This window comes from Magnolia sinica, chromosome 12 (assembly GCF_029962835.1).
Source record: "Magnolia sinica isolate HGM2019 chromosome 12, MsV1, whole genome shotgun sequence".
NCBI classification, from domain to species: domain Eukaryota; kingdom Viridiplantae; phylum Streptophyta; class Magnoliopsida; order Magnoliales; family Magnoliaceae; genus Magnolia; species Magnolia sinica.
In genome coordinates this window covers 51,878,487-51,904,200 of record NC_080584.1, presented here as the reverse complement: position 1 = coordinate 51,904,200, position 25,714 = coordinate 51,878,487, and the positions used below count along the sequence as shown (strand labels likewise).

The window sequence follows — 25,714 nt, the reverse complement described above, 5'->3', positions numbered from 1 at the left end:
AACGATTATTGTTCGTAGCATGTCCGTAGCCATAGATCTTAAAGCTATGGGTACAGATAAAAGTCGTAGCTAAAGATCTATGGCTACGGTTATTGTCCGTAGTATGTCCGTAGCCATAGGTCTTAAAGCTATGGCTACGGAATAAATCCGTTGCCATATAATAAATAGATATAGATGGGGTAAGACAGACCCGTGGACAGTCTTGTTAGGGGCTCCGTGGGGCCCAACATGATGTATGTGGTTTATCCATGCCATCCATTAATTTTAATAATTAATTTTAGTTCATGATCCCAAAATAAGGTAGATTGAAGGCCCAAGTGGACCATACCATAGGAAGCACATGTGATTTAATTTCCATGCTTCCTATCGTGTGGTCCACTCAAGCCTTCGATCTGCCTGATTTTTAGTTTCATGCCCTAAAATGATATTTCAAAATAGATGGACAGCTTACATAGAACACATATTGTGGTGGGCCCTATAGAGCCCCTTACACAACCATTAATTACTAATGGTGTGCCAACTTTTAAATATAGCTACGGTTTATATCCGTAGCAAAAAACTAACATGGTCTGTAACCTTTGCTCAATTTTTTGGTAGTGACATCAATAACATTATATTCACGGGCAGCGATGTAACTACGATTGCTAACGTTAAAAGCTATATTAAGCAATAATTCCGAACGAAGGATCTTGACATTTTAAGATACTTTCTTGGAATAGAGGTGGTATTCTCGACTACTAGGATTACTCTAAACAAACAAAAGTATACTTTGGACCTGTTAAAAGAGACAAGAATGCTAGGGTGCAATCCCTGTGACACTCGAATGGAGTTGAATTAGAGATTGGTAAATGACCAAGGGAACTTGCTCAGGGACCCGAAAGATATCATTGTCTATTAATCACAGATTTAGCCCAATATTATCCCCTACAAAGGTACAATGGATACCTTTGCATGTAGCGTAGCAAGAAACAAAATGTTGTAGCTAGGTCCATCGTTGATTCCGAATATAGGGCCACAAGCCATGATGTTTGATAAATGATTTGGGTGCGTTCTCTCCTCCAGGTCCATTTTTCTTTATTTTTCTGGTATATTTGTTACTATGGTATATTTCATTAATAAAAACCCTAGGGGTGTGGCTCTCCAATACCCATTTTCAGCTTCTCTACGTCTATCAATCCATCTTTCTTTCTTCCTCATCCAACCAACCATTCCACATCATCACCACGTCACAATCAATGTAGCTATCAGGCCCATGTGTTGATAAAATCTTCGACATTTTCACTTTAAGAGTCCTTATGCAACAAGCTTATTCTACCACGGTTGCCCACCATGGTGTTTGTATGGCATCCAACCTGCCTATAAAGTTCTACCCACCATGAAAGTTGGACACCTCGAAAATCAGGGAGATCCAACCATCACCTAAGCCATCACTTGAATTTGGAGGTTATCAATTTCTATTTTTATTTTCTATGGTATTGATTGGATAAGTCAGATTTTTAGAGCATGCCATCATCATGGTAGAGTTCACTTAAGCAGCTGAATAGGTGAATAGACAAGGTGAATAGCAGATGAATAACTTTTCACTGGCAGGAGAATAACTTAGTTTTACAAGGAATTGCAGAGGATCGAAGCTCTCAACTACATTGATCTAAATCTAGTACAGAAATTCAAGAAGAGGAAAGCCAATGCCGCAGCTTTGCATATGGTGGGCCAGGGGATCCCATAACTTCCTTTACTAAAAAGCCCTTTGACAAAAGGAAAGAAGCTCAGCACCACCCATGTACTACATACCATCTCTCCTAGCCCTGGTGGTCCACCAAAGACTGGTAGCCACACCCCTAACAGGCCCACCGCAAGTGCAGTCATATGCACTAACACAATAGCCGTCGCTGGCACGAAGATCGGTGAGGAGTCGAAGGTGAATCGTCCGGCATCCACATCAGTGCTACTATCTGTAGAACTTTGATCTTTACGTGTAATTTCAAAGATCGTCTCCGATAAGCCGAGAAGCTTCAGTATGACATCCAAGACTGCGAACAAACACGCAGTCGCCGATGTTATCCTCATCATTCTCTGATTGTTCCACCATGCACGGACGGATAGCCCGCATTGAAGGTACTCCATTAGACTGTAGAGGTTGGACAAGATGAGAAGGGTTGTAGCGATGATCATCCAGGGATCCGATGCCTGTATGCAAATGAACGTAAGGATGAGTTTGATTTTGACCTTAATAGTTAGCTATAACACAAAATGTTGATTTGATTAGATGATCCTAGCCTTCCAAATAGCATCGATGCTTTGGATAATGTGATGGCTCACTTTAATTGGCCATGAACAAAAATGTTACACTGAAATGATGTCCTAACTGGCTAACTGGAGAAATCATATGTTTACATGATAGCATTTGGTTATATATATATATATATATATGCCAAATGCTCAGCTGCCAAACTTTTTTGAGAACTCATCAAAGGTGATGTGATACCAAAATCTGAACGGTCAACACCTCATGAAACCCCCCAGGCCTAATTTTTACTTTGATCCAAAACTTTGGTGGGCCATGAAAATTGAAAATAGTTTCTTCCCTTGATTTGCATTTCTCTTTGCCATGGCCCACCAGAATTTTAAATCAGGGTGAAAATCTCTCTCTCTCTCTCTCTCTCTCTCTCTCTCTCTCTCTCTCTCTCTCTCTCTATATATATATATATATATATATATATATATATATATATATATATATGGGAAACGGTACTATCCACCATTATGCATGTGGAACATCAACGCTATGCATTGGATGGGTCCCCTTTAAATTATGGGATATCTTAAAAATCAGCGCTGCCATATCATCTAAATTCATGTGAAGACATGCCTAAAACATATAAAAGCACTTGGTGGGGCCCACATAAAATTTGTTTGTGTCCAAAATTTGGTCAGTCCCCTCATCCAAGTGGGACATACATAATGGATGGGCTAGATTTGTGAACCACATATCGGTGTGGCCAACAAATGATTATGAATGTTTTAATGAGAGGATAACCCCTCTCAACTTTTGTATGTGGTGTGGTCCACACAAGTCATGGATTGACTTAATTTTTAAGCCCGAGACCCATCATGGAATGGTGCTGATGGGGGTAGATGTTCGACACACATCATGGTGGGGCTCAGACAATATATATATATATATATATATATATATATATATATATATATATATGAAAGAAACACTCACACAATTTGTTGGACCATTTAAATTGGTCCAACTAAGCTGTGCATTAAATGTTAAAAATTTATCTTTTTGTCCACATGTAATGCACCACATGTGATGATATGTGACATTGAGTCTTATATAAGTATTATCGAAATTATGTGTCATAGATCCAACCTATCCATCAAATAGGGCTCATTAATGACATTTTATGTACTAAAAATTAATACATGGTCATCACCTCTAGAGTCACACATGTAAGTTGAATATGGACGGTTGGAATAGATTTCTAATAGTTCAATTTTCTTTTAAATAATATCATACTATTGATTTTTTTTTTTATTATTTTTTAAATGTCATTTACATGCTCACAAGGACTTTACTTAATTAGGATGAACTTACATGTACCGTATTTACACTTACTTTTGATTTTTTATGTATGTATGATCCACTCCGATCATTACATATATAATCCCATGATGGTCCACGGGCTAAAAAATCATGCTGATTTGCGATTCCATTGAGATATACAAAGGGAAGTAATTTGGAGAGGGACGTCCACCCTTAATTTTTATAGGCCCCACCATGATGATTATGTGAAATCTATTCTAACCATTAGATATCACATCAAACTTTAGTCTTGACGCCCAAAAAACAGGCCCATATGTGATTCAACTGGGCTATACTAAGGGAAACTTTTTGGAGGGTGAGCTTTCATTGTACACTATTTCCAATTATGTGGTCCACCTAAAACTACAAGTGGGGCTTATTTTCGGTCTCTAGGTCCAACATGGTTTGACTCACCTAATGGTTGGAGTGGATTTCTCATTAATGCTATGGTGGGCCCACCCAGGCTGACAATTCTTTTCCTCTTCAAAATAACTTTCTTGTGGGCATTATTTATTATCATTAATTAGCACTCAAATCGGCAACTAGTGGTACCGTCCAACTAGTTGTGTGTGAGAGCATCACACACACACACACACACACACACACACATACTCGGCTGCCCATCGGTTCACACGGAACTCGTGCTAACTTCTTTTAGAACACATCATACATGATGTGACTCCAAAATCTGAACGGTCCACGTGAGGCTACACCTCATGAAACCTCCTACGTCCAATTTTTTACTTTGATAAAAAACTTTCGTAGGCTATGAAAAATGAAAACAATTTCCTCCCTTGATTTGCATTTCTCTTTGCTACGGCACATCAGAATTTTACATCATAGGTGAAAACTTATCCTTAGATGTTTCATGGGATTCCTCGTCACATGAACCGTTCAGATTAGATGCCCATGGTACGTGTGCAAAGGGGCGCAGGTGAGAATGACTCTTTTATATATATATATATATATATATATATATATATATATATATATATATATATAAAATCAATCGGGTGGGCCACTTTTGCTGTGGCCCACTTGAGTTACTGAATCTAGGTGTAACATTGGGGGGAGCATCTAATGATTGGGTTAGATGGAGCTCACGCGTGTGGTGGGCCCTAGATAGCTCATGTACATGATCAGTCCCGCTGCTTGCTTAATTACCTTAGGCAAGAAGGACGCGTTGGTGAGGAGACAAAAGGCTGGCAGCGCAGCGTAGCACATCTCCGGAATGGACTTCGGAGCCCACACCATGCTAACGTACGCCAAGGACTGTCGGAATCTGAGACTGGTGGAGAGGGTGGCCAGGAAGGGGTTGTGTTCTCCAGCTAGGATTTCAAGAAGGCCCGTGACCCACCTTTTCATCTGCAATAGGGTAGCGGGCCCACCCATGGGTGCGCACCCAAGAAACGCTGGCTCCTCGGGCGTACAATAGACCGAGCCCCAGCCCATAGAGTGGATCTTTATCCCTGTGAGGACGTCCTCGGTCGCAGTTCCGTACATCAAACCCACCTGCAATCAAAGATTAACTCTGGTTTAAAAAGAGAAGAGTATCCTGTTACTGTCGACTCGCAACGAGTCTCATGCAATTCGACCGAGTCGACTCAGAATCGATTGAGTCCAATCCCATTCTTCACAACTCAATATTAAAAGCATGCCTGACCCGCCCGAGTACCCCGCCCGTCAGCCCAAGTCATGTCATGGTGAATTATTAGATAATCTGGAAGAGCATGACAGGTGATATACGGGCATTTAAAAATTATACACGTGTCATGCATTAAATTTAATTAAATTGACTAAAAGAGGTAACCCATTGTCTACAATTGACAATCCCAAGAGATTAATTGGACAGTCCTAACCTATTATATAGGCTCATTTTTTACTGACACAAGATCACGAGAAAATTTTCATTTTTAACTGTCCAGTACTTCTCTTGATAGAGTGGAATGGTAGAACAAAATTCATTTAACCAAACCATGTTAGTTGGAATTAGGCTTAGATGATGCTGAATATGATAGGGATGAACTATCCAATGTATATCTACCAACTATATAGACGTCTTCTCTTCTTCTTCTTCTTCTTCTCTTTTTTTTTTTTTTTTTTTTTTTTTAACATAATAAAATACTTTATTAAAATACGCACTACTATGCAGCTCTGCTTACATTCGGGCAGCCTAGCTTCAAAAATACTATTAAAAAAAAAAACATGCATGCAAGCAGACCTCATCTCTTAGGGAAGTAATTACTTCCCAGGCCACCTTATCAAGGGAAATGGCTCAAAGTAAGGATTGCCTTGTTTAAAATAAATAAATAAATCATACAATCATTAAATGGACCACACTTATATTTTTAATTATACAAATTAATTAATAAAAACTCATTGACTCTACGGTAAGGGTCACTTGTCTAAATGATCATGTGGGCCCATTTGTTGGGTCATATTATAGGTATATTTCAGACCAAAAGTCATACTACTAGAGCCTAAAAACAAAAGTGAATCATAAACACTAACAAAAAGCTACAAAAAGCTGTGAATTCGCTCACCTCTTTACCCCAGCGGGTGTTGAACTCATACTGACAATCTGCAACCTCCTTAGCTGCCTCAAGAGTTGTGGAAAAATCAGACGGACTATATGATTCTTCATGTTTTCCAGACATTATTCGAGCAACTGATTTTGAGAATTTGGTTGAGTGGCCAAATCCTCTATCCAACGCATTTTCATGTAATTCATGACCTATATAAGGGGGGGGGGGGCGCAGACATTAGTTCAAATCTATTAAATGGAAATCGTCAATCAGGTGAGGCCCAGCATGTAGATGGCTGTTGCTCATCAAAAGGAGTAAACATGCAAGTTCGATGTGGACTGTTAGCCTGTTTTCTTTATAACCATCTTCTTTTTTTTTTTTTTCTACATTTTCACCCAATTGATGGGTGGACCAGGACTCTCTTGATTCTTGGGTCAGAGTATTATTTTGCACAAGCTGGCATGTATCAGACATTGTATCCGCTTTGGGCTAGATTTAAGACAGAATCCAATGTATGGTACAAAAATAAAATATAATCCGGTCAATCATATTACCATTGATTGAATTGAAATTTGAGCGTTTAGTTTCTTTACAATCTGGCAGCTGCCCATATATAACTTTTCTTCTGTGGAAGCATCCTGACCCTGCATAAATGGGCCCTTGAATTCCCGCTGTCCCGTGCTGTAGATACTGTATAAAGATAAATAAATAAATAAATATAAATACGCCCTGCGACTTAGGTTTGAATTTGTATAGGCATCATCTTGAAACATGCCCCATTCTAACCATGCAAGCTATGTGCGATAAAAAATGGATGGTTGTAACACAATGGTCCCATTCAAAGGGTTAGGATAATCCAATTTCCATGATTCTTCATATGGCTCGCTCCCAATGGTACTTTTGAATGAACTGTCAAGATTAACGTTTGGGTGACTCATATGTCATTCAAAAGCCCCAGAGACATTAATAATCTCCCCACAAATGTTATCCAAGTCTACTCAAATTGACAAGATTTTAAACTATGATCAAATGGGAAACTCAACCGTTATGACTTGGTTGTTGACTTGACACGGCATGGTGAGTCAACTCAACCCAACTCTTGACCACTTGAACCATGCTACTTGCCCAAGAACTTTTCCTTTTAATAAAAGAATAGGATGAGTTTCAAAGGGATTTTGACTGTACTAGCTTTGAAGTATGGTAAAAATTTCTAAATGGACATGGAATTAAGGTTTCGAATATTTCGAGGATAGTCATCTAACAGGTTTTTGAATATCAAGTTGAGTAAAGACACATCTGAGTCAGTCGGATTGAACCAGGTCGACATGAGTGGAGAAATTTTTTTCAAGCATTTGAACTATAGTAGAGACAGTTAAGGTTTGGTGCTAGTTGCAAACTTACTGCTTGTACCACAACCATTTGATTTCCAAATGGGTCATCCTTGAGGCCGCCGTAGAACACCTGTGGAAATTGCACAAACCCATTTTCTATTTCTTTACCGTGGCCCAGAAAGAAGCACATTGCATGCAGGACAACCTGTGGATTGTTCACAAACATGTCGCAGTCCACGTTCAACATGAATGGTGCATTTGTCATCACTCCGGATACCCTTGTCTATTCAAGAATGAAGAAAGAAAATTAGAAGATCAGTAATGGAAATTTTCTCTATATATTTTATTAAAATGGAAAAGCAATCTTTTGAAGATGGTATATGCCTAAAATATGATAAACTTAATCTAAAAAATTAATATAAAATCTAATTAATTAATTACAAGACTAATTATAAATAAATAAAAAAATCTATTTACAGATTGTCTATCTAATATTATATAATATTGTGAACCAAGTTTGTTACTTCGAGGCCAATGGTTTAGTGATATGAGCCAATATTGGTTTAATGGCTGCCATCTTAGTTGCATCAGGCCAAATGATTCACATCAATGATAAGACTACAGTATACTTCTAATCAAGAAAGAGAATTAAAAGACGAGTTAGCCAAATATATTCATTATTTGATCAAATATTTTAAGTAGTCCAATTTAAGATTTATTTATTTTTCCCTCTCCCTCTCCTAGGATATAAGTCAATTCATATAAATGACTTTGAATACTGCAACAAACCCCTATATCTAATAGCCTTTAAACTACACATGCACGTTAATGGAAACCACTCAAGTGTCTTTAAACTCAATTCTCTTTTTATATTACTGTACTCAATGATTGAGTCAGACCAATGAGCTAGTCTAGGTCATTCATCACAGGGTCAGACCTAGTCTGCCGAGATTAGATTTCAAGCATGGAATTGGGAAAGAAGGTCAATTTTAGGAGCCCATGCCTAGCCTTACAAGGCTAGGCTGCCAACCTCATTGTCACCTCTGACTAAATTGCCCACCTACACGATAACCTGAGGACTGTCTTTGTTAGTAATGAATGCTATGTTGCTTAGGTGCACATCAGCATCCACGTGGGCTGCCTTTCCCAAGTTAGTTATCTATTATTTGAATCTGGATCCTTTGCTTCCCACAAATAGAAAAAAACTGTTTGTTGCAATGTAATTGAACTACATCATCATAGACTACATTTAATTAAGCAGTGCTCACAACGTCAATAATAATGTGGACCAGACAAAATCCTAGAAAACAGGGAAAAAGTATTTGTGGCACGCAGAGTATCCATATTCCTATTATTTTCATACTGGGAGGGAATGCATGATGAAGACGTGCATAACATGTATTATGGAAATCTTTTGTAAGATCCAAACAATTAACATATGGGTCCTACTATTAACATACACTGGCCCAAAAATAAAGCATCTCTGAGATGATGGGGCATTGATTTCACATATTTACTATATTGAACTGCATGCCTACATTGTTAGAATTGTAAGAATTCTATAAGGTGTGCCTCAATGGTTTGGATCTCCCTAAGGATTGGATAATGTGATACCAGTGGACACCACTCATTTGTTATTGATCTGAAATTCGTGTAGGGGTGGTGCGATATAATTGTGTTACATGCATAGTGCTTTAGGTAGACTAGGAATCCTAAATTTGTGGGGAGGATTTTCGATGGTTACAAACTCCTCACCCTTGGTAAATATAAAAAACAAGGTTGTGTCCCAAATCTATTCCCATCCTGATACTTCATCATTGAAGGGGTGTTACTACCAAATCTATTCACTTCATTGAAGGGGTGTATGTCCCAAATCTATTCCCATCCTGATACTTCATTGAAGGGGTGTAAGGTGTGGAAGATCCCATCAATCAGATTATAGAAATGGTGTCTCAACCAGGTACAAATTTTGGCTCTAGAATTCTCAATCCCCATCTCTGATGCACCGCACAATCCTGTCAATTCCGTGATACAGGTTTTACAAGAATTTCATTCTTCAATAGTCCATTGATTGAAATGCCCAAGCTATCCATTTCTTGGCATGTCTTGTAAGAGTTCCTCATTTCTCACCCTTATAGAGAGAGAAGGCGTTGCAATAAAAAGAACAAAAACTTTTAAAAAGAAAAAGAAAAAACGTACCAACAGAAAAAGTAGGCAAGAGGTAGACAACCTCTGTCGGAAGGACTCTAGCTTTCTTTTATTAGATTAGGCCTGGGCCGATATTTGTAATGAAATTGTTATCATCTAAATCAATGACACAATTGTCGGCAAGCATAGATGAGAAGATAATATTTACCATCTGATTTTTTCCAAATTTGGACCACTCACTACTTTATCTTTAACCATTCAATTGATAGTTATTAAAGAGATGGTTAGAATTGCTTGATCATTTTGATTTTGTCCACAATAGTACCAACAATTTGGATGGTCTTGATTTATACAAACCCATGTCACATATGAGAAAGATTTGTCTCTGGGATTTTCAAATGGTATAAAAGCTAATAAAGAAGCTATCTATGAAATTTTACTATTGGGATTTTTTAGGGTTTGGTTTGGAAAGTTTTGCAATAGTTGAAAAATTCTCTTGAGTCATGAGAAAGAGTTGGAGTTATTTTAAAAGTTGCTTATTATTTTTAGTAAATTTACTATTTTAAAAATATTTTCTATTATATGAAAGTTACAAATTTATAGTTTATAATAAATGATTTTTAAATAAATTTTACTTAACTTTTTTTAATCAATAATATCGATTTATATATTAGTTTTAGGAACTTATCTCATTTCATGGATTCTATGACTTTTGTTAGAAGAAGAGAGTGATTTCTTCTCTTTATAGAGTCATCCGCATTCATTAAGTACTTGATAATTAAAATACTACCTATCATCATTGAATATAATTTTCTCATATGTACATCCAAATGAAAAATGAAAATGCCACTGCATTCCAAAATTAATTCTTAAGTTGGCAAATGATTTTAAAAAAAAATGGATATGAGAAATGCTCTTGTTTAACTTGATCTCTATTATTATAGATATAATTTTTAAAAAAATGGTAAACTAGCAAAAAATGTCAAAATTTGGAGAATAAAATGTTTGGGTTTAATATATATAGTTTGGACTTTAAAAAAAAAAAAAAAAAAAAAAAAAAAAAAGACATAATGAGCAAAACTAGCTATATATGTGTGTAAATATATCATATATAAATAAATTTAAAACTTAATCCATCTTCTATATATATATACAGCTTCTAGTCAATTATATCAATGAGCTACACTAAATATTGGTTGATTGGTGGTCCACTTTGCAACATGTCATTGTCTATTAATGCTACATGTACATCATGGAGGAGTTGATGCTATTTTTACATCACGGAAAATCCACGGTTGGGCCCACCAGAACAGTCCACTTCATTGAACAGCCACTCGTCACATGTGGTGCGAGTCTAGAGACGTGAGTTAGAATGACTCCAAAAAAAGAAAAAGAAAAAAAAAGGACAGGGATCGGACAAAGAAAGTTGTTTGATACTCGGCCGGGTCCCATTTCTGTCAGAAACGTTCAGGCTCAACAAATTCCACCACTCTCCTGCTCAAACATGTTGTTTGCCACATTTTACTGAATTATGGCAACTCATCCAGGACACAAGTGGCGTACTTGTATTTAATCTAGACCGTTCAAAGCACGAGCCCTATCATGCTTGTTTTAGTGTGAGTATTACAATTTTAAACCGAAAATGTTTCTGTTGTCTATTACCAGAACGTTCATAGCTCCAGCTTTGAAGTGATGAGGTTGCTTTGGCTTCTTCTCCCTGGCCACATAAACAAGAGGAGGAATCCCATTTGGTATCTTTTCCTTATTCTCCCATATCACCTACAACCCACAAAAACACATAGACAGGAACATAAAATGATAAGCATGAAACCTTTTCATTCCACACGTACGTGTGCGAGCCTCACACGCGTGAATAGTCCAGCCACCATACACGCTTCTATGGAATTAATTCATGAAACAAATAAACGGCCATGAAAACTTTGTTTGGCCATCTGTTTTGTTTCGTACACTACATCCCACCTGATGAATAGACTGGCCCCCACCTGATCGACGGCTCGGATGTTCCACACTCATGTGCTATGATGGTAGTAAGTGGAAAATCATGCATGGATCATGGACTACACATGCATGCAGGAATCACAAACTTTTTTTTTTTTTTTGTGAAATGTGTTTGTAGCAATGAATTAGTGTAGAAAATCACTAAATCAAAACATTCAAATACCTTAACTATGCTCGGATGGTTTTGACGGTTAATATTCGAGAAATCTTCAAAATGGTCCATTAAATGATCAGGAGCCGACGATTTTTGGACAGCCTCTGTAATTTTCCGGCCAAGTTCCTCATATTGGTCCTGAAATAAACACATGTTAAGAAGCAATGAAGCATTTCAAGTGTCACCAACAAGCATGTGACCGGACGTGATCAAAGATCAGACGGTAATGCTGCAAGCAAGCTGATTACCGATAAACAACACTGTGCTGATCTAATTATCTAGTGGGCCCGACATGAAATTCGAGATTTTTGAGATGTATATGTTATTTTCTGTGATATGGCCCACCTGATGATTGGATTGACCTAATTTTTCTTTTTAATGTGATAATCATGGTGGGGCCTGCCTGTTTGATGGGTTGGATGTCATAAATACATAAAATGTACCTGCAATGATGGGTTTTGCCACTTTTCTTAAAAGAAAATAAATGAAGGATATTTTTTATAAACGCAGTGCCCACCACCTTTAACTTGATCGTTCCTCAATTATAAATAACTGAAAAAATAACTATAGAAAATCAACTTAAATGTTAATAAGCATGGTGGGTCCCACTATCTTTCTTACTTCTAATTTGTAATCCTATAAATTTTCATTGTGGGTCCCACTTGGTGTGTGTGTGTGTTGTGTCTTGAATCACCTTCATCTCTTTCCATTGGCGAACAAAATCATCCGAAGAATGGCCGATTGGCACTTCAGGTTCAGTCGAGAAATACATGAAAGGAGCTCGAATTCGAACACGGTGTTTCTTGCAGAAGGGAATCCACAGCTTCGCGAACTCGCAAGCTTCAATCAAAGAATAAAAAGTGATGGGCGACGCCCCATCGTCCGACACATAGCAAGCCAGCTTGTGAGATGGGTAGTCGACAGCCAACAATGAGAGAACGGTGTTTACAGTCATGATCGGCGGTTCCAACAAAGGGTCAGCTGTAGTAACAAACATGTCTACTGCAGGAAAGTCTTGGAACCTATTAAAAAAGATTAGAACAAATAATGAAATAGTAAAATTGGAACATTACATACACTCCATCCATCACTTGGATGTGTTTAGATATCCAATCAAATTGGATTGCAAGCAATAATTCAATTCCACAAGTGAATGATCAAAGTGTTTGAATTGCAATCACCATGGCTTCGGGTCTAACTTGTAACAAACAAATTGAAACTTTAAGTTTGGCTGTCTCTATAAACATGAGTTCTAAAACAAGAGGTAACTCAGCCGAGTTGACTCCAAGTAAATTTTACCAAGATTAGAGCAAATCTCAATCTGGTCACATCAAAGCAAAGACTAGGAAATAACTCTCACTACAAGAAAGTAGGTCTTTAGCCTCAATTTTTTAGCCTCAATTGAAAAAATGGAGGCTAAATGTATTTTCGGGACATCCCCAATCTGCTGTGGGGCCACGAACCAAAACCGAGGTGAAAAATCTACTTTTTAACCTCGATTGCATAAACCGAGGCGAAAGGTTTACTTTTAGCCTCGGTTATAATAACCGAGGCGAAAGGTCTACTTTTAGCCTCGGTTCCATAAACCGAGGGCAAAAGTCTACTTTTAGCCTCGGTTCTGGAACCGAGGCGAAAGGTATACTTTTAGCCTCATGATGAACCAGGCGAAAGGTTCACTTTTAACCTCGGTTGCAGTGAGTGAGGTGAAAGGTCTACTTTTAGCATCAGATTCTTAGAACGAGGCGAAAGGTCTCACTTTTAGGCCTCAGTTGCTAGACAGGCGAAAGGTCACTTTTACCAACTTGCTGCTGAGGCGAAAAGTCTACTTTTAGCCTCACTTGCGATAGGAACCGAGGCGAAAGGTCTCCTTTTTAGCCTCTTGCAGGAACCGAGGCGAAAGGTCTGCTTTTTAGCCTCAATTGGAAACGAGGCGAAAGGTCTACTTTTAGTCTCACTTGCATAGAACCAGAGGAAAGGCTACTTTTAGCCTCATAAATAGAAACAGGCGAAAGGCCTACTTTTTAGCCAGTCATAGAACGAGACGTCTATCTTTTAGCCTCAGTTGCATAGGAACCCAGGCGAAAGGTCTACTTTTAGCCTCACTGCTAGGAACCGAGGTGAAAGGTCTACTTTTAGCCTTACTGTTCTAGACCAGGCGAAAGGTCTAGCTTTTAGCCTTCACTGCGTAGACCCAAGGTGAAAGGTACTTTTAGCCATTTTTAATCAGCGAAAGTCTTGCATTGAAGGCGAGGAAAGTCTTTATAATTTTTGATGAATGGGCCATTTTCCATCTGGACATTGCTCTATTTGATTCACAGGTGGGTGAAAAGTACACTCCATATTCATCTTTAAGAAATCACAACCATTATTACCTGTTAGAGCAGAAGGTGGCCCACATGTACGTATTAACAGTCATTGATACACAGATCAGGCCAGTTAGAGCAGAAGGTGGCCCACATGTACGTATTAGCAGTCATTGATACACACACAGAGAGATTCTCTTTTTCCAAAGCATGTGGCCCACGTAATCATGGCACACCTGTGAGAGATACAACTTTCCATCAGGTGGGCCTCACTGTTTAGATCTTAAGGCCTACAAACCAGGCTATTTCACTACTTAGGTGGGTCACATCTTACAAGCAATGGGATGAACAATGGACAGCTACAAAATTGCTATACTCCAACGTTATATCTGCTCCAGTTATGCATGTGTGAATGTAAGGTTCTTTCTTTCAGATCCTTGCTTACATGAAGGAAAATCAGGACCATAAAAATCATGGACCCTGCTGCAGATGGATCACAGCCAGAAAAAATCAAACTCGTTAGATAATCCAAACCATCAGATCTGATAGTTAAATTTCTACAGCTTAGTACCATTTTCTTCTCAACCGTCTAGTTGTCACCTAGTAGTTAAATGTTTAGTAGTTAGCATCTAAACAGCTTGGCCCACCTGATGAAAGGCTCGGATCTCTCCAATGTGTTCCATGTTGGCGTGTAGATAGGCAAGGCTTCACATACGTGTGGGCTTACGAACCGCATAGTTGTAACACGTGTTTGAGATCTGAGCTTTACATGAGATGAGCGATAAAAAAAAATTCCCTCGGCTCTTTCTCAAAATCCCTAAGCTCCCTCAGCTCTCTCTCAAAATCAGATCATTTCATACTCCCTCAGCTCTCTCTCAAGATCCCTCAGCTCCGAAAGGAAATTCTGTCCTCCACACCAGCAATCTCTTCGCCGATTTCAGGTACTCATTCTCTCTCTCTGTTTTTTTCTCTACTGATTTCTCAACTGAAATTCTCTCGAAAATCAGAAATCGGGGCAGAAATCTCTCATTTTCGTGCGTTTTCCCCATTTGGCCGTTCAAAATCCAATTTCCACGTTTTTTGGTTCGATTTGAGGAGTTTTTTTTGCTGATTTCACTGAAATCTTGCTCAGGAAGTGGAAAATCCTGTCGTTTCTAGCTCATTTGCTGGATTTGAGCAGTTTCTACATTGCAATATCAGCGATTAGGGTTTGGTGTTCGATCTGAGAGCAAAACCCTGTTCTCTGGTGCGAAATCTGCTCCTCCATTGCCGATTTCCGTGCAGGCTAGAAAAACAAGGGGCATATACACCGATTGCAGCTCCTCACCGATTGCAAAAACATGGATAGGGTTTGGTTTTTGTAATTTTTTCTTGATTTCTGGTGCTTGATTTGTTTTGATCTTGATCTAACTTATGTCTCTTTATTCTTAGAGATTTCATTGGATTTTGTTTCGATTCTTGCTGATTTAAGTTGTAATTTAGGTTTTTGTATTTAGATTTTAGAGATTTATCTAAAAGTATATCTAAAAAAAAGTTATGTCCAGCGGCGCATTTTCTATGCCAGATAAGTCTAATATGGTAGAATGTAGTGCATTTTTATATGTGCGTATTTCTGATGGATATTTATTCTAGGAATGAGATTTTAGACATATGCAAAAAAAAAAAATAAAAATAAATAAAAAAATCCCTCATACTGGTTGCTGCAGAATTTCTGTAAAATGCTATCTCTACCATGGTTTATGTTCACATTGTCTCATAGCAGAAATTGGACAGATATTTTAAAGCTGATTTTGATTGTTTTCCATTTTTCTGGGCCAAACTTAATAATACAATAATAATAACATTTATCCTTTCATATTTACCTATTAATTTGCAAATAAAACTATATTGTACATGCACATTGTAAGTACTGCAGCAACCCACATACCCTAGCATACCATGTATTGTAAGAAGGAGCTTAATATATATCCATTCTGGTGCCACATATTGGAATGACCTGCTATAAAGGTAGAAAACAAAAGAACAGTCAGATTTTTAGAATGTGATGAATTCCATTGACGAAGTTATTGAATTTTTAAATTTTAGTATCATCATGTGGGCTCCACCATGCTCGTATCTTTGTGGGGTCAAGGCTTTTTGATTTTCTCAGACATTGGAATATAAGTCGCAGGTAATAAAGCTTCAAAGCCTCATGTACACATGCTTGGACTTGTACAGCAGGAGTTTGGAAGCTGAATTTTGATGGCTTATTTTTGTTAGATCACTGTTCTTTGTGGTGTTGATGGGGTGTTTGGAGATGAGAAAGGCATGATTGTCAAAGCATCTCTACTGCCTAATGGAAGAGATGATTTCCGTAAAGGCCACTTTCTGAAGGTTTGAGGATTTTTGTGAGGGAGTTTCTAGGCTCCTTGACTGTGGGGAGGGAATTATCAAAGGTTTTGCGATGGGCTACCTCTTGTGAAGTAGAAGCCTTGCCTGTCTTCGTTTTTGACAAAAACTGCCCTCTAGAACGCCTCCTTGATAAACATATAGATTGTCTGTTTTTGCAGCGATGGTAGCATTGTTGTGGTCTCCCTGGCTAGGGAGGGTGATCCTTGTTAGTCTCTACATTGAGAATACTGTCCTGCTTCCTTGATGCTGTTTTCCTTCTTTTTTTTGAGTAAATACTTCATTCCTGAAAAAAAGTTTCTAAGAAAAAGAAGAAAAATAAATAAATAAATAAATATATATATATATATATATATATATATATATATATAAATCATTTCTTGATAGATGTAGTAGTATTGAAGAGAAGGTTATCCAGATTTCTTGTTCAAAGAAGATTTGAACCATGGCAATTTATATGCTTTGAAATGGGATTAATCTGATAGTTTCCATTGAACTTTTGTGGAATGGAAAGACACATTGGGAAAAACTGATTTGTAATGGATCTTGTTCAAAAAAAAAAAAAAAAGTGTAATGAGCCCCTTCATTATTGAGTTTGATGCTGAACAAATTGAGATCTTTATAATCCTTGGAAAGAGAATGATCAAATTGAGATCTTTGTTGTTTTAGGTGGAGTGTTGTGTCAGAGGTCTAATATGACATGGAAATCCATACATTTTTGTATTAAGCTCCTTCTTACAATACATGGTATGCTAGGGTATGTGGGTTGCTGCAGTACATACAATGTGCATGTACAATATAGTTTTATTTGCAAATTAATAGGTAAATATGAAAGGATAAATGTTATTATTATAGACACTGCAGTACAAAAGCTCAATTCTTTTCATTTCTACCTCCTCATGGTTCAGGGTTCATGGTCATTTGGATTAGGCTTGAAAGGTCAAAAGCGTGTAGGAAGTTTTGGTTTCAGAAATTTGTTTTCTAATCTGTTTTTGTTGTGTTTGCTTTCTCAGCCTGCAAGGCCAGGGGATCGGATCTGAGGGTTCACTTCAAGGTACATTGACCTTCATCCTTTTACCTGTTTCTGCTTCTAAGCATTTCATGTGAATTTTAGTAATCTTTCAAAAAACATGAATTTTAGTAATCTCATATATTTTGGAATTCGGAGATCAAAAGAAATTTTATTATGTTCTTGTGGGTGGTTGAGTGTTGATTGAGAATACACATTGATCAAAATTGTTCGGCGGATGGTCAGATGTGTAACAATGGTGTTACTATGTTAGTAATCTATTATTCACGTGGCATGCAGATGATAATTCAAAACAATTAAAATTTTCGTTTGCATTCACACACATGATTAACTTTGCCTCAAGCATAAGATACAAGATAGAAAATGGAAATTACAAATAAATTTATACTAGAATATAAGATAGTAGCAGGATCAAGTCTAGCTACAGAAGTCATGGCTTATCTTCTCCAACCACTGAAAAAGTGTAGGGTTTGGATTAGGCTTGAAAGGTCAAAGGTTATTTTGTTGTTCAATTTGTTCAGCATGTTTTTTTAATTCTCGTGCAACGAACGATCGAAATCGAAATTTTAATATTGCTATAGAAAACCTTTTACTGTTACTATTACCAACTTTCGTAAGTAGAGTTTTTAAATTTGACTATTATTATAAGATTTTGGGAATCTTGTCAAGAAGTCCTACTTTATCAATAACTGAAACTGGAGTTGGTTGAGTATGATGTAATTCAAAAACTGATGATAAACAGGGATTAGTCATGGACAATTTCTATCTTGAGAAAACCCGTTAGGTCTGACTAGTCAAACTACACAACTTTTGAAACCGATGAAACTTGGATAAAAGCGTGAAACTCAAGAAACTTGATCGACCCCAAGAAATGTTACCCCCTTTAAAATTCCCTATAAGAATCAAAAACAAATAAAAATAATATTAAATCAATAAAAAGAAGCAATTGAATCCAATAGGTTCCAAACGCATTTCTGATCATTTTATTACTTCTAAAACCGATCCGGAAGTTTCGATACAGGTTACTATGTTTATGTTCATGACCAAATGAAGGTGAACCATAACTACAAAGGAAGCTGAGCCAAACGGGTCTGGCTTCCAAGTGGACCGATAAACTGTAATAGATTCAGGTGTGATAGAACTCAGTATCTTGTAGAGATTCCAGAGAACTTCTATGGAGAGAGGTGTAAGTGACTTTGATTGAAGTAAGCGGATGAATCAGCAGTTCATCGAGTGCCCTCATTGGTATTGCAGACGTGGAGAACATAGGTGACCCTCTTCCAAGTGAACATTGCATCCAGGAACTCAGACTCTTCCATAGTCATCCTGGGAAGAAAGGAAAAATAAAATAAATTTATAAATTAAAATTATTATCAATATTAAATCATACACCCTTTAAATAAGGTACACAATATAATTATCCAATCAATAGCTCAAATCCTAGAATCCTGCTTACATAAATGGAAACTCTATTATGGAATATGCTCACGTGAATTTTCAGAAAAATATAATGTCCTATTGGTTCACCAAACCGTTCACATTTTAATTCTAATCTTTTCATGTTGGGCAACTCTAAAGCCCAACGGTGAAGAGTTATAATCAAACTAAAACTTACTATTTATAGAAACGAAATTAAAACAGGTAAACGACCGTCAATCAAGGGGTTTTTGGCAATTCCGGGGCAACCCAACGTAGTGGGTTCGTTGGCTAAAGTAGCTCGATCTACCCCAAAATCATATATTTTACGACAAATAACTCATTACGGATTGCGAGATACGTCCGATCCTGTCAGGTCATTTTCTCGCTCAGCTCTTTTCAGATCCATCTTGCCATGAAATTGTGCGACCAGCTCTACATCAGTCCCTCCAGTTCAAAAGAACTCGTCCTGAGTTCTCATTGCTCTGGTTCATGATACTCGCTCAGGTCCACGAGGTTGAAAGTCCGTGAGATCGCCATGTCATCTGAAAGATCAACAACATAAGCATTGTTATTAATCTTTTGGATGATTGGGACGGGTCCAATCTTATTATTCTTCAACTTGTTGTACGTCCCTGGTGCATAACTTTTTGCTCAGATGGACCATTACTTGGTCACCCACCTCGAACACTTTTTTCGCAATGCTTGTCGGCTTGCTCCTTGATTTTTCGTTCGAGGCATGTAACTTGGTTTGTACTTCCGCATGAATGCCCATGATCTTGTCAGCCATATGTTCCGCTGCAATGCTCATGCCTGGGAGCTTGGGCAGAGGGACCAAGTCTAGTGTGTGGCGAGGGACTCGTCCATAAATAACTTGGAACGGGGATTTTCCCGTCGAGCGGTTCACCATGTTGTTGAATGCAAACTCCGCTTGAGACAAAGCCAAATCCCACTGCTTCGGTTTTCTCTTGAAATACATCGAAGGAGGTTTCCCAACGTGCGATTCACAACCTCAGTTTGACCGTCAGTCTGTGGGTGGTGCTGCTGAACTGAAGTCGTGTATCGAATCGAGTCCACAAAGTCCGCCAAAAGTGGCTTATGAACTTCGTGTCACGGTCAGAAGTAATAGTCTTAGGAACCCCATGTAGCCGCACAATTTCTCTGAAGAATAGATTCGCCACGTGTGTTGCATCGAGAGTCTTCTTGCATGGAATAAAGTGTGCCATCTTGGAGAAACGATCTACTACCACGAACACCGAATCCATGCCGCGTTGTGTTCGTGGGAGACCAAGCACGAAGTCCATAGATAAATCCTCCCAAGGGCCATCAGGCACGGAGTGTAAAGGCCCGTATTATGAGATTGCCCCTTAGAGGTCCGACAAATATAACAACGTTGGGCCTTTCCCACATCACGTACCAAATGCGGTCATACCGTTCTTCCACAAGAGCTCGCGTCTTGTCTCGCCCAAGGTGTCCACTAAGGTCACCTCCATGTATCTCTTGGATTATCTGTTCCTTTAGCGAACTGTTCGGGATGCACAGTCGATTTTTCTTGAAAAAGAACCCGTCTTGCATATGTAAGTCATCGGGGTGACCTTCTTGGCGTCTAACCCACGCATCCTTGGAGTCGTCATCATCGGCACATATGTCTTTGAGGCGCTCAAATCCGACAACCTCATTGCTCATAGTGACTAACAAAGTTGCACGGCAACTAAGTGCATCAGCTACTTTGTTCTGTTGCCCTGACTTGTGTTTTAGTACGAACGTGAATTCCTGTAAAAATGAGATCCATCTAGCATTCACACGGTTAATGTTAACTTGATTATTAATGAATTTGAGAGCTTGATGGTCCGTGTAAAGTATGAATTCCCTTTGAATCAAATAATGTCGCCAATGTCGCAGTACTTAGACCACCGCGTATAACTTAATCTCATATGTAAACCACTTTGCGTGAATCGCTAGGTTTCTCATTGTAAAAGGCTATCGGCTTACCTTCTTGAGACAAAACTCCCCAATTCCGACATATGAGGCATCACATTCGACTTCAAATAGTTTTTTAAAGTTGGGAAGTATAAGAACTGGGGTCGTGGATAACTTGCACTTAATTTCGGCAAAGCTCCTGTCGGCTTCGTCAGTCCACTGAAACTACCCTTTTTTCATGCAATCTATAATTGGTGACACAATGGTATTGAAAATTTTCATGAACCGATGATAGAATGTCGTCAGTTCATGAAAACTTCGTACTTCGTGAATATTTGTAGGAACCGGCCATTCTCTGATTGCCTTCACTTTTTCCTTATCCACAGGAATGCCCGTGGATGTTATGACAAAACTCAAAAATAATAGGCTATCAGTCATGAAGCTGCACTTTTTAAAATTGAGATACAGTTTATTTTTAGTGAGCACTTGAAGGACCTTCTTGAGGTGTTCCATATGAGTGATTTCGTCTTAACTGTATATCAAAATATCATCGAAATAAACCACAATGAACCACCTAATGAAAGGTTTCAGAACTTGGTTCATCAATCTCATAAATGTGATAGGCGCATTCGAAAGACCGAAGGGCATGACCATCCATTCGTATAATCCTTTCTTGGTCTTAAAGACCATTTTCTACTCATCACCCGGCCATATTCGAATCTGATGGTAGCCACTCCTTAGGTCAAATTTAGAGAATATTTTTGCACCCTCTAGCATATCCAGCATATCGTCCAACCGTGGTATAGGAAACCTGTATTTTATGGTGATTTTATTAATAGCCCGACTATCGACACACAAGCATCAACTCCCATCTTTCTTTGGAGTTAATAGAGCTAGTAAAGCACATGGACTCATGCTTTCTCGAATAAGACCCTTACGGATCAACTCCTCTACTTGTCCCCACAGAATCTCGTACTCATTCGGACTCATTCGATAATGAGGACGATTAGGTAAACTAGACCAAGGGACAAATTCGATATGGTGTTGGATATCCCGTATAGGGGGTAACCTATCGAGAAGGTCATCGGGCAAGATTTCTTTGAATTCATGTAGCAATGGCCTTAGTCTTTCAGGAATGATGGTATGCTCGAGTTCTTCTCCTTTTACAATTAATGCATAAGTCTGTCCTGTTTCTTTGAATTCTTCCACGAAGTCCTATATGGTTAAGAGAAAATGGCACTCCACTTTAGAAGTTTCAAGTGGTCCCTCTGAATTCATATGGGATAATATGGTCTTCCGGTCGTCCTTGATGAAGATATATATGTTATCTTGCCCTTTATGAGTGGCATTACGGTTAGATTACCAGGGCTAACCGAGTAGTATGTGACATGCTTCCATGTCAATCACATCGCATACTACTTCATCCTTATAATGTTTGTCAATTAAAAAGGATATGGTGTACCATTCAGTTACTATTGTTTCGCTGACCTTCTTGATTCAACCGATTGTATATGGAGAGGGATGACGCTCTGTTTTCAATTGTAATTTTTCCACCATAACCTTGGAGACGATGTTCTCACTGCTCCCACTGTCAATGATCATGTCACAAACATTTCGATTCACCGTACACCTAGTGCGGAAGATGTTATACCGCTGTGGATGCACTTCTTTTCTTGGCGCATATAATAGTCGCCTCATGACAAGCGACTTGCCGTGATCTTGCTGAACCCAACTTGTCGTCCTCGGTGGTATGCTTCTGTTCTTCAATATCTGGATCTTCATAAGCGTTATCATACCATCATTGATGGCGAGGTTTGTCACTTTTCGCTGGGACAAGTATTTGATAGGTGGCCCGGTTGGCCACAACGATAGCAGTTATCGGGCCTTGGCCGAGCATAGGGGTTCGGGATTCTACTTGGACCAGTAGCAGTCGATACGCCCCTTTGGGGTCTATCTTGCTCACTTCCCTGATCTCGGTTCTCAAACGTAGGAGGTTGAATGCGTGCTCCTACGGGCTCCTTTCCCTTAGGCTGTGCAGTTCCCTGGGGCAGACTTGCCACAGGAATCCTTACAGTAGGATAGGTCCGTGTGTTAGGACGTTCAAGTTGCACTTCTCCACGAGTAGCCAACTTGATCGCATCATTCATCGTCCAGACGGACTGCATCTGGCGATCCTGAATAGCCATACGTAATCCACCGTTGAATCGGGCGACTTGCTGCGATTCAGTCTCGACCAAATCGTTACGCGCCGCCAGGCGGTAAAATCCTTCTGCGTATTCTCTCACCGACCGACTACCCTGTCGACAATTTTGGTATTGTTGCAATAATACGATCGTAATCATAGGAGGAATCGGCACGTAGAGTTTATCCAGTGCGGATTGGTGCTTTGACGGTCGCGAGTTGCGTTGTTCCCACCAAGCTGAAGCTCCTCCTTTCAACTTTAGGCCACTTGACTTTCTTTACTTCAAGGATGTCCATATAGTCAAAACATCTCCGAAAGCCAACAAGGAAATCCTCGATGTGAGTTTCAAGTTAGAAATATCAACCCTCATCTTGAATTCTCGATCCATTCGATCTACTCGATCGCCGCCATGTCCGGGTGTTGGAAGAGTATGTCGCTCGATTTCCTCCTCACTGGAGCCCCCTTTCTCAGGAATGACCCTTGGATGCATTGTACTATCCTGCGATCAGAGCGATTAATTGGGGTGGAGGATTGACACCAACACGGAGTTGCCTTAAGTTTTCCGCAAGAGATCCGCATGCGGTCGATGGAAGAAACTCGACTTGCATGGCTTCCGATTCTCTCGTTGCTTCTTAAAGTGCAGCCGTTAAAGGTAAATTCCGAGCACCGCCATGGGATTGTTGCTCGACCTGTCGTTAGAAGCCATCAATTCGAGGAGAAACCTCGCTTTGATACCAAATTTGACGCAGGAGGACGTGAGGTCGAGCACCGTCTTCCTCAAGAGGATAACTATTGTGAATCCACAACTCTGGACTCCTCACGGAGACTTCTCGAATCCACGAGGAAAGAAAGCGTAAAATAGAAATAAATTCTAATAAATTCAAAATTGATTGATCAATGATTAAAATCGAGTTCACAACCCTTTAAATAAGGGTATCAAGCAATGAGAAAGAAATCATAATCAAACTATAACTCAAACTCCTAGAATCCGCGACTTACTATAAATAGTAAACTTATTATTTATAGACGGTCGTGATGTCTACTAGTGCGCAAGGTTTTCGGCCAAAAATAGTAAGTGTCCTATTTGGCTTAACCATGCCTGCTATAGAAACCCTTTTACAAGAGCTTCCAGATGAAAGAAATGTCAATAAAAGACCGGATGATTCAAAACAGATACAGGAAAAGTCAAAGAAAAAGAAAAAGAGATTATAGAAGAGATAAGAATATAAATATTTGTGGAACCTAATGTTGTGTAACAGTTTGCTTGTGTTTGTTTTGAAAACTTTAAGTAGACTGTTGTTAACTATTTTGTTGGTATTATGGCTTTCATGATTGATTGTTTCATGAGTGGATTGAACGAATGGATTAGTAGTTTAAATAAATATTTCTTAAATTAAACATTTTTAGCCTCAATTTGTAACCGAGGCTTGGATTTAGCCTCGGTTGTTGAGAACCAAGGCTGAAATTCCCGTGGCTAAAGACTTTAGCCTCGGTTGTTGAGAACCGAGGTTAAAAATAGATTTAGCTTCGGTTTGAGGCAATTGAGGCTAAAATTTGGATTTAGTCTCAGTTGAAAACAATGGAGGCTAAAATTTTGATTTAGCCTCGTTTCAAGAAAATTGAAGCTAAAAAGGTTTTTAGCCTCACTTGAAGAACTGAGGCTATAAATGTCATTTTAGCCTCGGTTGCTAAAACTGAGGCTAAAGCCTTTAGCCACAAGGGTTTCAACCTCGGTTTAGATAACTGAGGCAAAACTGAGGCTAAAGGCTTTAGCCTCAGTTTTTAACCTTTTTAGCCACAGTTTGAACCGAGGCTAAAACCCCCTTTTCTTGTAGTGTCTATTTGACTCGGGAAACACAGAAAAAACTCGATGAAACACTTTAACCAATCAAAATTTGAAAATCTTTTAATATTAGCTACAATAGAAAAACTTGTATAAGTTACATAACTCATCCAACTTTCGAGTCAAGTAGAGTTTTCTAAGTTTTTGTACCATATTATTATGAAGAATTTTGTGGACACTTTCGTCAATGAAGTCCTACTTGTAACAAATAAACTGAAACTGGAAGTTTGGTTGTAGTATGAATGATAATTCAAAAACTAGAGATAAATCAGTGGAGTTGAGTCAAATGGAACAAATTTCATCAAGACTTGAGAAAAACTCCATAAGGTCATGACTGAGTCAAGACTACACAACTTGTTGAAACTCGATGAAACTTGGATAAAACTCGGTGAAACTCAACCAAACTTGACTCGACCCCAAGAAATGTGTACCCCACTTTAGTAAATTCCTTTATAATGAATCAAAACAAAAATAAAAAAAAAAATAAAAAAAAAAAAAATAAAAAATAAAAAAATTGCAATTGAATCCAATAGAGTGTCCAAACGCACTCTTCTGATCATTTTTATTACCTCTCTAAAAGCCGATCCGGATACGTTTTCTGATCAACCAGGTTCCATCTAGTGTTTATGTTCATGACCCAAATGAAGGTGAACCATAACTCACAAAGGAAGGCGATGAGCCAAACGGGTCCATGGCTTCCAAGGTGATGGAGCCGGTAAAAGAGGAGAGAGAGGAGGAGGAAGAGGATGAGCAGACTCAGTGCTCTTGATAGAGTGTTCCTACGAGGAACCTTCTCATGGAGAGGGAGAGTGATAAGGTTGGCCATTGATGGAAGGCTAAGGTGGATGAACTAAGCAGTT

The 25,714-nt window shown here is 38.6% G+C and overlaps 1 protein-coding gene and 1 long non-coding RNA gene across 4 annotated transcripts; both read right to left on the bottom strand.

Annotated features, from left to right (window-relative positions):
* Positions 1–1,549: 1,549 nt before the first annotated feature.
* On the bottom strand, positions 1,550–25,714 carry LOC131221365 (cellulose synthase-like protein H1). 3 transcript variants are annotated; one of them, XM_058216613.1, is made up of 9 exons: positions 25,424–25,713; positions 12,467–12,794; positions 11,782–11,910; positions 11,262–11,378; positions 7,522–7,734; positions 6,675–6,810; positions 6,139–6,329; positions 4,700–5,107; positions 1,550–2,187 (listed from the first exon to the last, which is right to left on the bottom strand). In XM_058216613.1, the coding sequence occupies exons 1-9, from the start codon at positions 25,678–25,680 to the stop codon at positions 1,639–1,641; spliced, it is 2,328 nt and encodes a 775-aa protein (XP_058072596.1). In that variant the 5' UTR covers positions 25,681–25,713; the 3' UTR covers positions 1,550–1,638. The 3 variants fall into 3 exon arrangements, with proteins under 3 accessions (XP_058072596.1, XP_058072597.1, XP_058072598.1); XM_058216614.1 differs by having other exon boundaries at positions 4,760–5,107; XM_058216615.1 differs by lacking the exon at positions 7,522–7,734 and having other exon boundaries at positions 25,424–25,714.
* Positions 8,815–10,650, bottom strand: LOC131221370 (uncharacterized). Its single transcript, XR_009159216.1, has 2 exons — positions 9,300–10,650; positions 8,815–9,260 (listed from the first exon to the last, which is right to left on the bottom strand). It is a non-coding gene; the product is annotated as an uncharacterized LOC131221370 (long non-coding RNA).

What these genes read in the sequence shown, in the direction of transcription:
- LOC131221365 (XM_058216613.1), bottom strand. Translation starts at nt 25,680, where the DNA reads ATGGCCAACCTTATCACTCTCCCTCTCCATGAGAAGGTTCCTCGTAGG. An exon ending in AAATGGTTGTGGTACAAGCA is followed by an intron (nt 6,811 to 7,521) that starts GTAAGTTTGCAA and finishes ATCTTTATACAG; the next exon opens with TATCTACAGCACGGGACAGC. An exon ending in AAATTTCAATTCAATCAATG is followed by an intron (nt 6,330 to 6,674) that starts GTAATATGATTG and finishes CCCCTTATATAG; the next exon opens with GTCATGAATTACATGAAAAT.